The sequence below is a fragment of the Xiphophorus hellerii genome, chromosome 23, assembly GCF_003331165.1.
Source record: "Xiphophorus hellerii strain 12219 chromosome 23, Xiphophorus_hellerii-4.1, whole genome shotgun sequence".
NCBI lineage: Eukaryota > Metazoa > Chordata > Actinopteri > Cyprinodontiformes > Poeciliidae > Xiphophorus > Xiphophorus hellerii.
In genome coordinates this window covers 11279737-11292748 of record NC_045694.1, presented here as the reverse complement: position 1 = coordinate 11292748, position 13012 = coordinate 11279737, and the positions used below count along the sequence as shown (strand labels likewise).

At 39.8% G+C, this 13012-nt stretch overlaps 2 protein-coding genes across 10 annotated transcripts in view; one reads left to right on the top strand and one right to left on the bottom strand.

Annotated features, from left to right (window-relative positions):
• The window catches only part of atp8a1 (ATPase phospholipid transporting 8A1), a 108769-nt gene extending 104456 nt beyond the window's left edge, over positions 1-4313 (top strand). For all 9 annotated transcript variants that reach the window (XM_032554408.1, XM_032554407.1, XM_032554410.1 and 6 more), the window contains one exon: positions 1924-4313. In XM_032554408.1, the coding sequence (XP_032410299.1) occupies positions 1924-2015 (92 nt within the window). In that variant the 3' untranslated portion in view covers positions 2016-4313. The remainder of the gene's footprint in view (positions 1-1923) is intronic.
• Positions 4314-6629: 2316 nt separating this feature from the next.
• Positions 6630-12570, bottom strand: shisa3 (shisa family member 3). Its single transcript, XM_032554413.1, has 2 exons — positions 11412-12570; positions 6630-8857 (listed from the first exon to the last, which is right to left on the bottom strand). The coding sequence occupies exons 1-2, from the start codon at positions 11680-11682 to the stop codon at positions 8289-8291; spliced, it is 840 nt and encodes a 279-aa protein (XP_032410304.1). The 5' UTR covers positions 11683-12570; the 3' UTR covers positions 6630-8288.
• Positions 12571-13012: the final 442 nt, after the last annotated feature.

The window sequence follows — 13012 nt, the reverse complement described above, 5'->3', positions numbered from 1 at the left end:
AGTAATCAGCTCAAACTGTGTTCAATTCCCAGCAGACTTAATAAGTTTGACAAAGGAAAAGCCCATGTTCCTTTTTTTTTGTTTTTAATAATAATCTCAGATTATTAGATGTTGTTGAAACATTTCTTCTCTCAAACCAGGCAGAAATCTGACCCCAGTTGAGCCTGAAATCAATCAGAATGAAGCATTTCTATGTTTAATATTTAAAAGTTCAGGTTTAGCTGTCTTAACCATCCAATATCCTCTCAGGCATGGGTTTTATTTTCTGGTTTGTGTGTTTCTTTGTTCTTTTGTGCCTTTTGTCTGATCAGCTTGTTTTTTGTTTGTCCTTTAGGTGGGGATGAAATCATTGTTGTGTGATTCCTTTTTGATTCATTATTCACACCTCATCCCTATTTAAGTCTCAGCCCTCTGTAGCTCCCAGATAGACGCCTCTATCTCTCCTTGTAGCTTTATTTCTCGCTCCTTCCTTGCCGTGTGCCTCAGTGTGTCCTGAGATAAGCTCAGTAGAGCCAGATAATGATGAAATGTTGCGCTGTTATTCCCTCACATTGCACTCGACTCAGCGGGCTCCTTTGAACTGCCCTGCTGGCCGCCAGGCACTGAGCGAGTCATTTGACACTTGAAGGTGAGTCACGGGCCAAAGGTCAAGTGAGACCCTGTTAGGAGAGTGAAGGTGTAGATTATAGTGCAGCTTCACAGTACAGATATACCTTGTGGGTGGGGGGATTGTGTGTTTTTCAGACTCATCACATTATTTCATTTAACAGAAATGTTTGTTTGAAATATTTATTAATTTATTCATTTGTATGTTCAGAAAACCAATACTACTTTCATCTCGCATTATTGTTGTACTCCTGACAAGAAAAGAAAGAAAACTGAGCATTTGTCACTGCCAGAAATGTTTGTTTCTCCTCTGGTTATAGAATTGCATTAAGAGTTAGAAAAAAATAACTGAGAGCAACTGTTGTTGTGTTCATTCTACCCTGTCCTTTAAAAATCTCCTTTAGGTCATCATTAGCATCATTAAGCTAAAAAAATAAAAATTGAAAACGTACAGGTACTCGCTAATCTAGAAAATCATTGAAAAGTTATTTTATTTAAGTTTTTAATTAAAAAATGGATCCTTTTGGACCTGTTATAGTCATATTTGCTGGAGCTGCACAACATATATCAAAATCATCATTTCAATATCAATTTGTACAATAACTCAATTGCAGTGTACAATATTTAAGGCTAATATTTAAGGCTATTTTAAAAGACATGTTTTTTGGGGGGCATTATGTCAATGCTTTGTAGACTTCTAATAGGTTAATTTACAATATTTCAGTTAATTTTAGGATTTTAGGGTAACACCTTAAACACACTGGTGCCTTGGCTGGCATTATGGAAAAAAAAACAAAAGAAGAGATTTGTGGACCTTAACATTTTCCAGATTCCTGAAGGTTCCACATTCATCAATAATACGGAACGTGGTTTTGGTGTGAAATCTGTGTCTCAGCTCAGTGATGTGAGTAGAAGGCCGCGTGAAGATGCTGGCTGAAGTTTCATCAAACTCATGCAGTTTTAAAGTCAAATAGTTTAAACTGCATGAAAAGAATCTGGTATTTAGTAAAGAATAATACTTTTGGCAAGTCTAAATTGCCTAAAACAGGAAAGGCTCAGTCTGATTTAATGTCCGTTAGTGAGAGAGGGAAGAAGAGGTTTAGGGTTTTTAAACTGAATATGAAATGTGGTTTCAACTTCGTGATCAAGATGCTAAACCTCACAATAAATGTTGTTGAAATATTCAACAGCAATGTCACAATATCACGGCAGCTCTAGTATTTCGCAGATATTTACGTTGGATTTTTGTTTATTTCGTGTCCTCGATGTTTTACGTTCTGTTTGGGGTTAATTTTAACCGTGTCGCTTTGTTTTCAGACGGCTACGCCTTTTCTCAAGATGAGAACGGAGTGGTGTCTCAGTCCGAGGTCATCAGAGCGTACGACACCACCAAACAGAGAAGCAACTAGAGGTGCGCCGTCGTCCTTCTTGTTCCCGGTCGGACCGCCTGGAGCCATTGCTGCTGTCTCTATCGGGGTTATTTAATGGACAGAAAAGCGTTGGTGGGAGCGTAAACTTCCAGCACACAAAGGTAGCTACGGACAAATAGATGGACTGTGGAACAATGAAAAGTCCATGAAAATCATGGACGTAAAAAAAAAGACGACAAAAACACCAGGACGGAAACAAACCATGTTCACTATCAGCTGTGTTTGTGTGTCCAGCAGAATTGATGAGCACTGTGCGTTTTTTGGCATTCTGTGGTCTGAAATTCTTCACTGTTCGCGCTCAGTTTTGTCCAAGCGAACCTCTCCTTCCTGTTGAATGACAGCTTTTTAGCACAGCCACAAAGCCTAAAATCATTCTATTAAACCACTCCTAATCACTGTTAGTACTGAGGTAAACACCACTGGAGAGGAGCTAGTTCAGAGGAATCGAACTTGTGAAAGATTGCCAAAGAGCAGTCGTGTATACAATCGTCCAAGTACTAGTGAATTCGGACTATTTTCTACCAAATGCAGGTAAATGTTCTCCAGACCACTTCAGAGCAAATGTTTGTAATGGTTTAGTTTGTTTTTGCACTTAAGTGAGCATCTCTTGTGTGATGCCTTACATCTGCTCATGCCTTCGTCCCTGTTTGTTCTTTTACCTCGCGTTAATTTAGGTTTTTAGTTGCAGCTTTTAAACATGTAGATGCCGTGCCTGGTTAATCCTTTTTAGAGCTTTATTTTTTTTTTTCTTTTAGAGCTGACAGTAGTCCCGTTTCCTCTTGTTTTTAACAGCCAGAGCTCGGCTCTTGACCTAGAATCGCATTCCACACATCACTCCTCTCTCAACAATCACAGCGGTGCCTACCTGAAACTTTTCCCTCTGAGAAGAAAAAGATTGCCAAGAATAATTTAGTGCTACTTGGAAGCTCTCTCCCTTTCTCTCTTTTTCACACACACACACCCGCACACCCCTGAAGACAACAGCACTGTCTGAACTCCAGAGTATTGCACTCCTGCAGTGTTTAAAAGGCAAGCTCACAGTAGCGGTAGTGTTTCCCTAAAAATGGAGATTTTATCCCTTCAAACATAAGTGCCATTAGCTTAAGGGAGAGAAATATTAGCCAGGAAACTCCATGACGGTATCAAAACCACTTTCTCTCTGTAGTTCTTTGTGAATTTGTATTTTTATATTGGAGATCTATGACTTTTGCATTGATTGGCTTTGTTATGAATTGTCTATAGCTTTTCATTTTTGGCAAGATAGAATAGATCCGACGTGGAAACTGAGCTTTCTTAAATGTCTCGTAACAATTAATATGAATATTATTATTCCGGCTTGTTTTATTTATATTTGACTGGTCAGTGTCTGTGTGATTGCTTTTTTTCTCCCTATGGGAGATCAGATTTCTGACTGTGTGTGTCACTTCATAGCCTGCATGTGCATGTGCTGTATGTGTGTGTGGATGGACTGCATGTGTGTGACTGGGAGTCCTGGTGTGTCTCTTTTATTATCTGCGTGTGTGGGGGAGGGTGTGTGTGTTGATGCTCGCTCCAGTTGTCCGTCTGCACGACTTCAGGTATAGTTCTAATTTATCTGTGTGTACTGCTGCATGGCCCGTACAGGGGAGTGTGTGTGATCAGGATGAGGGGTGTGTGGGCGTGTATGTGTATGTGTTCAGCTTGCTTTTACACGAAGTGTTGCACAGTGCACTCAATGTACCTTTCCAGTTCTTAATATCTGGTATGATATAGTTTATCATTTCTAAAGAGTGTATATGTTTGTAACTTGTTTTACTTCATACGATGTACCTCTGCTCTACAGGAATGTTTTCTTTTTGTGTTTTAAGTTTCAGATACTTTTCTTGTTTTTTGTTCATTAATAGCATTTAAAAAAAAAAGACTTAATTGGTTGTCGGAAATTTCCAAGCAGCTGAATGTGAATGTCGTCGCCGTCGTCGTGGGAGACTTGGACTGTCGCTTTTTCTTTTCTGCAGAGAACATAAAACTTTGTCGTCTGTGAATGTTGTGGGCTGCATGAATGGATAACACAAACTGTTCTCCGACGTGTTAACTGTACTACTCTGAATCTCTCTGGAGTGTTGATCACTTTGCAAAAGTTGGAAAAAATGCACCTTTTAACAATTTCTTTTTAATGTCTGATTCTGTTCTCTTCTTTTGTTCAATGATTGTTCTGCATGTTGGGACTGCAAACCTAATAAGTGTTGTCTTTTACTGCCATGAAGGACTACTGAAATAAACTTTACAACCAGGAAGGAACAGTGTAAACACACTGGCTGATTTTTGTGCATGTATAGACAGCAACCAGTGATGCTCAGATTAGGATCTTCCTAGTCTATTCCCAATTTGTGGGATTTTTTTTTAGGCAGAATCTGCCAATTAATTTTTAATTTTTCTGCCACTACAGCACATAATAGAGGGAAAAAAAATTAATCTGTGCTTGTAGAAATGTCCCAGGATTTGAGCAAAATCAAGTGAAAAGCGGCTAACTTAGATCTTTGATTAATTTTGTGTGTTTCTAAAAGCAACAACATCAGGGAAACAGGGAAAGAGAGGACAAAAACATCACCAGGAAATATGAGATCATAGGTCAAATACAGATTTTTGATTAATTTGTGTGCGGTTTTTGCTGTAGTCTTAATTGTCTGACTGTAACAGACAAGCCTCCAGACTAATTTCCTTGTTTCACACTAGGGGCCCCTGTGTTGGCCTCTGCAGCATTCACTGTAAAAACAAAACGGACGCCATCTTTTGAAGTGATCCAAAGATAGCAAATTAACAGAAGAGGCTGCTGGGTAATGCACTGACTGAAATGGATGTAGCATTCATCGGGTTATATTTATGTTCCTGGAAATGAAAAGTGTGGAGGAGAATAGAGTTTAGTACAATTATCCTTCTCAAATTGTGGACAGGTGTGGAAAAGGATCAAACTAAGAATGGAAAAATGTCTGCAGGTATGAAACTTAATTTTTTACTCTAAAAAGAAAACTTCAAAAAATTGAAAAATTCATTGTGATTTATAGCTTTGTGTCAACATCACAAATAAGCTTTTCTTACTCATTGAACATTTTGGTGTTTAAGTTTTGAAAAAGGTCATTTCACTGCTTTTTGAACCCCTAGAACCATCATCAGGATTTTTAAATTGGTTCTGTGCTCCATAAGCTGGGTTGTGGTTTATGCTGTCTGGATTTATTGGCACCTCTGTGTGTGAAAAACCTTAAATGACTAAATAATAAATGACCTCAGAGGGAAGCAGAATATATTGATTAAACTACCTATTAACAAACTGTCAAAATATTTCTTTGCATTCAATTAGTACTTTTATAAATAAATATTGCCATCCTTTTACACTGAAGAAAATTTGCACCATACAAATAAAAACTGATTTAAATAATATTTAAGTAATCTTTAACTTCTATTTCTGTGGTCCTTTAGATTTAGCTGGATTTTGCCTGCAGGCCTTCAGTTTGACATTAAAACTTTGAAAGAATCCAACCCTTAATTTGAGTTTATGAACTAAATCACTAGTCACTTGTCAAACCAGCTTGCTAAAAAGACGGCATTTAAACTTTCAAAATATTTTACAAAGTGGGAGCGTACAGAGACAGATCTTTACCATTCCTTAGGACTGCAGACTGTCGTGAAAGAAGGTTGACTTCTGTGTTGAGGAATCGTTTCTTTCATGTTGTGCATCATTATTCTGATGAACCGTTGTATTTTCAGTATTTTTCTTTCCAGAAGGATACTTACAGTACTTAAGACCTTAATGGTGTTTAAAAAATAATTCCTGATGCCATTAATCCCAAAATGTTTTATGGGGTGTTTGAAAGAAAAAACAAGCCAATAGTGTCACAGTTCCTCTTCTATTTCTATTCTATTCTATTCTATTGCTCCGCTTTGTGAGACCTGAAGCGCACGGTTCCAGTTAAAAATCCACCTAATGTTTGTGACTGTAGAACAGAAGAGATGTTTATTTCTGCCAAGCCCCCCAAACAACCAGCTGGCATCTAGTGGTTATCATAGAGACTGTCCTGCTCACTGTAAGAGAAAAATGGGTCTTCACCCAGCAATGAGGTTCTCTGATTAACCCACAATCAGATCTCTCAGATTAAAGTCAGATTTTTATTTTTATTTTTTTTCCAGAGGCACTAATCCATTTTTGTAGATTTTATTTTTATTTGGTAAGGGAGACTGATTTATGTCTTCAACAAACTTGTTTTTAAAGCAGCCAGATTTTCAGAAAGAAATAAAGGATCTAGTAATGTTTCTTTGTATCTGATGTTTAAAGTTGACCCAAACAAAGAGACATGAAGCTGGTTCTTTTTTTATTTGACATAATTTAGATGAATGATCGTGCCTGCTGTTAATCATGGTGGTGAATACATTGTTTCGCTAGGAAAAATGACCACAAATCCCAACAACAGGGTTTGATTATATGAAGAATCCTAACTAATGTGTTCTTGTTATTGTGGCAAACAGAGGTTGTGTGGTTTTTCTGAAATGTGTTCAAGAGCTTACAACTCAGAAAAGAGGCAAAGTTCATAAAACACTTTTAACAAAAAATAGTCTGAGTGCGCCTGTAAGGAGGGCTTTATTTAACTTTCCAAATGCATTAAAGCATCTCTCCAGAGACGCTCTAAATATGTTGCCAACTTGTTCTTTCCTTTGAGAGGACAGACGTTGAATGTGTTGCAGATGTTCACCCTGAAACTCATCCTGTAAGATGCATTTTTGTGATAAAAGCTGTAACTTTGTGCATCCTCTCCACGCAGCAGCAAACATCCGCGGCAGGTTTCAGGAGATGCTGATCACCAGATCAGTTTCACAGTCAGGTAACCGGGGAACAGAAAGGTCTTTGTGAAGGCTACCCTATAGCTCCTGCTGCAACATAAACCTGTTTCTGGAGGGAGTTGTTTTTAACACTGCGACCATGCCATGCTCATTGAGCACTGACAATGACGGATCTCAGCTCTGCATTCCTGCCGTGAAGTCTGGCGCAAGAAGAAGCTACAGGTAGGGAGCTACCGTGTTGGTCCAACCAGTCCACCAGCCACCCCCCATTAAGTACTCACTTATTTAGCTGCTTTAATAGGACACCCTCACACATTAGTGTCTAATATATTTCATAGACACTGAGGAAAGGAAGAAAATATGAACTCTAAAAGCTAACTGCACTTTTTGTATTCAGTCACTGAGATGTTTGGGGTGTTTTTCCATGTACTGTCTGTATCGCTCTCAAAATGATATGAATATTTGGGCTTCGACTCTCCCCAACGACATTTAATTTCTTTATTCTTGCCCACTTCCTGATGATTTTCTGTTTCTAGTTGCTGCCTCCTCCGTTATTCTCTTATAAACAATGATGATTTAAAATTCTTTTGAGACCTCCATAAGTCCTTTACCAGACTCGTAAACCGCACCAATCTTCTTCTGCTTTTTGGATCTCTTCATGGTGTTTACTCTCAAAGGTTAGTGGGACACCAAGCTGGATATCTGAGGTCTAAACTTCCATCATAATACAGAGTAAAGATGTTATAAACTTACCTTTATCTGATGAGATACTGATTAATTTTAGTTGAATTAAACATGGAGGTGCCCTTTTTCTATTACCCTTAGGGAACCTGCAGTGTTTTTTTCAGTTTACAAAAAAGCTAGAAATGTATTTTCTTCATTTTTAGTATTTCTATATAATACTTGTGTTTTTAGGTATTGTTAGATTGTTTTAAATATCCTTATATCAAAATGTCACAAAATCACACAAGCTGCTGAAGGGTTTTCTCATTATTTCCCATGACCGTATGTCTGACCCAAGGGGACTAGAGTTGTTTTTGTGTAGATCTTTGATATGCTTCACAGAACTGACAATAAACAGCTTTTAATTAGTGTACATTAAGAAATCATTTCACAAAAGCCCACATTTCCACACAAAGAAAGTGTCTCTTCACTCTCAGGTGTCATTTTTTACATTTAAAACTTCCTACATTCTCTGTATAATATACTTCTATTAAAAAAAACAACATTTCGAGACATTTAGATGTTTTTGGAGGAAGTTGGACAAGAGTTTAGTTAGACCACAGGGATCTGCTGGCTTTATAAAAGTGCATAAAATGTAGAAATGTCCCCCAAACAGGCCTGTTGTTGTGTCCACCCCTTCAGTCCTTAACATCATAACCTGGGCAGCCATGTTTGTTCTCAGTGACTCATGGAGTTCCTGTAAGCCTCTGGTGACGCCTGTCAGCTCTGTCCAAAGTCAGCAAAGCCCTTGGTTGCTGTGAAGGCGTCAGGCTGCAGGGGGAAGAAGTACTGCTGGGGAAGCAGGAAGCTGGTGCTCTGAGCGGCGTGAGAGGGTTGGTGGAGCTGCAGCTGTGGGTGCTGGAGAGCTCCTGTTATGGGCGGTGATGTGTAGGGCGGAGGTGGTGGAGGAGGTAGTAGAGTCTGTGGGGTCTGAGTGGGAGTGGAGGCTGAGGAGGAGACGGTGGCAGTCACAAGGCAGCCGTGCTGCTGCTGCTGCTGGGCCGGACCCCCCAAAGAAAACCTCCGCGTGGAGCTGCCCCCACCCGCTGAGCTGGAGCTGGTGGTGGCCGTGCTGGACTGCCGAGACGGGGCGCGCAGGCTGGGCGGGGCCGTGGTCAGGATCATGGGGATGGTCTCTCCCTGGCAGCTGCGCAGAGAGAAGCGGATGGGCTGCTGGGTGGGCTGCTTGGGCCGCAGGCAGGTGCAACAGTAGACCGCCACCAGGGAGCCAACGATGACGAAGGCTATGAAGATGCTTCCCACCATGAGGAAAGGAACATAGATGGGCTCTGAGGGAGAGGAGGAGTAAATGCAAATAAGATCTACAGCCATGATAGTAAAGCTTCATATCTGGAAAATATTATATATAGAAAAAAAAATTTCTGTCACTTGAAACTTTGTGAAAATTAGAGGTGCACTGATTGCAGTTTTCTGGCTGAACGCCAATTCAGTGTTTGGCCAATACTGATTTTTTTTTATCTGAAATCTTTCTAAATATGGAAAGAAAGTCGCTGAGTAGGTAACAGTGTGGTGACTATTGTTGACTCCAAACGTGCAGACCTGACCTGCTGAGCGGGTCTGCCAGCCCAACCTCTCACAGCAGAGCAAAAATAGGACCGTGGATAATTTTTAGACCTTTGTCGAGGTAGATAAGATACTTATCGGTCAATCACCGATCTATAATAATCGAAGAAGTCGGGGTCGATTTATTGGTGAACCTCTAGTGAAAATGTTCTGGATCTGAAGTTCATTATCAGGTTTTAGAAGTGAATTCACCACCAGAATTTAGACTTTAGTGACATGCACTTCATAAAAACAGACCTCAGCACAACTACTCATATATTTTCCACAAACTTCAATGTACTGTATTTCACAAGAAAATCATCTTCAATATTTTACTAATAAAAATCTGAATATTACCATTCATATTCTCCTGCCCAACCCTTACTCTGATTCTCCTAAATAAAGTCCAGTACAACCAATATACAGTACTTTTTAGGACCTCTGGTTGTTGTGATTAGAACTGCATGTTGTATTTATTTTTTGCATATGTCTCCACCAGCTTCACACAGTGAAATATTTACATTTCTGTAGCTTTAACCTCTCCGAATAGATCAGCAACGTCTGAGATTCTCAATTATCTGATCCATTTTAACACCTAAAAACAGATTTGATTCAAACCATTCAGTTAAATCTCTAGCTCTGTAGCTTTGGGTTTGTTTTCCTGCTGGAAAGTGAAACATGCTTTTTTGCTGCTTCTAACGGGTTCTACCGATTTTACCCTTTATTTAGCTCCTTTAAATTCTGATTATCTTTCCCAACTTTGCAGCATGGGGCTGCCATAAACATGTTTCATTGTGGGATGGCCATCATATCATTCATCCCCTTATCTAATGACACCCTGGACAAATGCCCATATCAAAAAAACACACAGCGTTGGATTTCACCCATGGATTTGAGACTAGAAGACTGAATATGAACGCCAGCTTTACTTTTCAGATTTTCATGTTAAAAATTCTTAAAACTGTGCAATGTATTGCATCTATTTCAAATAATATGCTACTATGAGGCCTATTGCATTAAATCTGGGAAACAGAAATTAAGATTTGTGGCTTTGGCATGACTGAATGTGGGAAATGTCCAAAGAATATGAATGCTTATCCAAGGATGTACACAAAAATAACCTTTATCCAGACAAATGGATCATTATCAAACACTTTAAATCATGTTTTTCTTTTAAAACCCATGAAATGTTCTAACCAAAACAGGGACGCATTCCTGCTGAACACACAAACATCTCAAGTTGCTCTTCATGAAGCCTGGTTGCGCTCAGGAAGGAAATCTGTGAGCATTTATTTATTTTATGAGACGCAGTGAAATCAGTTCAAGACTTACCCCCGTTTCCCTTCTGGAAATTGAAAGAAAACTGATAAAACCTCTAAATTTAGGCAGCAGAAGATTAAAACCTACACAGCTTACTTTGCATGGCTTGTACAAGCTCTAAAAACGCATTTCCGTGCAATAATGATGTGATTAGCTCAGTTTAAAACAAGTTTTGTTTGGCAGCAGAACGTTGCCAACTTGCGCAAAAACTAGTTTTGATTCTGGAAAACCTTCAACCTCCACTTCTTCAGGTTTCATCTTTGGAAAAATATATTAAAATTGTGTGTTTTATGTACATCAGGCGAGAGGCAGAGATATGCTGCATCATAATTTACCCAGTTTTTCCACAAATAACAATCTAAAGTGTGCTGAGGTAAAAGGAAGCATCTGGAGCAAAGATGAAAGCAGGTGGCTTGGAAACTAGACTCTTTAGTCAAAATAATGCTGAGAATACAACTTTGAAACAGCATGAATTTATTGAATCTAAGCAGCTCTCTAAAAGTTCAAAGCTGAAAAGAAAATACATCCAAGGAACAAGAAAAGGAGCCTAAAAACTTGGGCTGAGATTCTGCAGCTACAGTTTTTTTATTATTATTTTGCAATATTTCTATTTTGACCGTGATTTAAAAAGATCGCATTGCGCTCTTTTTGTTGGAGACTCCCGTCTCCTCTTAAAGACATGAAGTATTTCTGACCAAGTCTGAAACTTAACCTGTTCTTCCTCGTCCAGATTCTCCAGCTGACCTCTGACCTCTACTGAAAGATCTGCCACAACTAATTGTAAACAGTACAAGCATCTAAGCAAATTTTGTAATTTTAAAAAACTAGTAACATATCAGTGGTATAGTTATTGCTGCTGTACAAAATATTGCTTTAAAATAATATTAATAAAAAATTATATATAATATACTTCCATTAATTGGCTTTGAGTTCTAAACAATAAAAACTCCCTAAACTTACGCGGGGCAAACTCAGTGTTGTCCACCTCCCTGTCGTTGGTGCAGACCCCCTGGTCCAGGCGTGCGTCCGCGGCCGCGCAGCAGTAGCGCAGCGCGCAGGAGCCGCAGCACACGGTCGCGTCCGTAGTGTCAAAGTCTTCCGGACACTGAAAGCCCTCATGGTAGTTCCCGTTAGAGTCCAGCCAGCCGTGGCAGTACTCCCCCTGAGCGTCCGATATGCGCAGGTTCCAGGTCAGATATCCCAGCAGCAGGCAGTTCCAGAGGCGCACCATCCCGCCCGGCCGCTCCGGGTTCACGGTTCCCCTTCCTCCTCCTCCCGCCGCCTCGCCTCTTGTTCGGCCTCAGCTGCCTGGACACGGGGTCCGAGCTGGGATGAATGTCCCCACGCGAAACTGGACCCAATGCATGTAAAGTTATGCCATCTTTGCTGCATCCGAAGCGCGGTGGGACATCAGCGGCGTTTGAAGTGAGCAGGATCCAAATGATGGGTTTAAGTGACTTTTAAAAGTCTCATCTCCGTGGCGAGTTCTGGTCCAGAAGGAGACGGGAAAACCCAGCAGAACCAAACTGCTCCGGTTTCTTCTCCGCTTTGGTGTAGCAGACTGAGAAGGGGCTGTGTGTGTGTTCACCTCTCTGCTGATCTGCTGCTTTTGTGAATCTGTGCTTTTGGGCGCGCGCACGGCACCCCACTTCATCCGTACGTGCGCGTTCACGTTGTTCAACAGCAAATAGTCATATTGATGCCTAAAGACCGACACTAAAGTTCTTCTCTTAACTCGTTATAAATATGAGATGGACTTTCCTTCAGCAACTATAAGTAGGAGAAACAAAACCTGACTACAATTTCTGACCATGTTTGTGTGAATTTGTTAAAAATGTATAGGATAAACATCAGTCCATTGTGTTTAAACAAGAATCATACCTTTATTTTCCTTTCTAATTTGGGAAGGTATGTTTTTGTGGTAGTTTTTGTCTGATCATCCTTTGTGTTTTTTATTTTACTTTGTTTAGGCCATTGTTTTGTGGTCATATTTGACTCCTACACAGTTGTTTTTCTTCTGTTGGCTGATATTTTTTTATATTTACCCATTTTTTAATTGTAAATTTTCTTTCTTTCCAGATTTTGTGGGACTTTAAATGTTGTTACTCTACCTACAGTATATAAGTCTTCTGGCTTCTTAAATGTTTTCATTGTTTTTTGTTTAACTACAACCTTCAGTGTATTTTATTGGCCAGTTTTATGTAGATAGTTTTCTTGCAGTATAGCTTAGTCCATCTTCCCATTAACTCTGTTCACTCCCCTGCTCCCCTGCAGCATGATGCTGCCATCATCACGTTTCGCCTCGAGGATGGATGGCTTGTTCAATGTGATGTGCTGGAAGGAAGCGTAACACTTTATGCAAAAGTCTTGGTTGAGCTGTCACATAAACCACAATAAAATACACCAACATCTGTGGCTCTAATGTTATGAAATGTGAAAATCTCAAGAGGTATGAACACATTTGCAAGGCACAATGTCTGACAGGTAGTGATTTTGTTGTCTCTGTGATGATTGATGCTATTCACTTGGGGTCATGCTATGTCTGGAGATTTTTTTGGTGC

Coding starts and splice junctions, on each gene's coding strand:
- shisa3 (XM_032554413.1), bottom strand. CDS start 11,682: ATGGTGCGCCTCTGGAACTGCCTGCTGCTGGGATATCTGACCTGGAAC. Junction 8,858..11,411: donor CAACACTGAGTTTGCCCCGC/GTAAGTTTAGGG, acceptor CCTCTCCCTCAG/AGCCCATCTATGTTCCTTTC.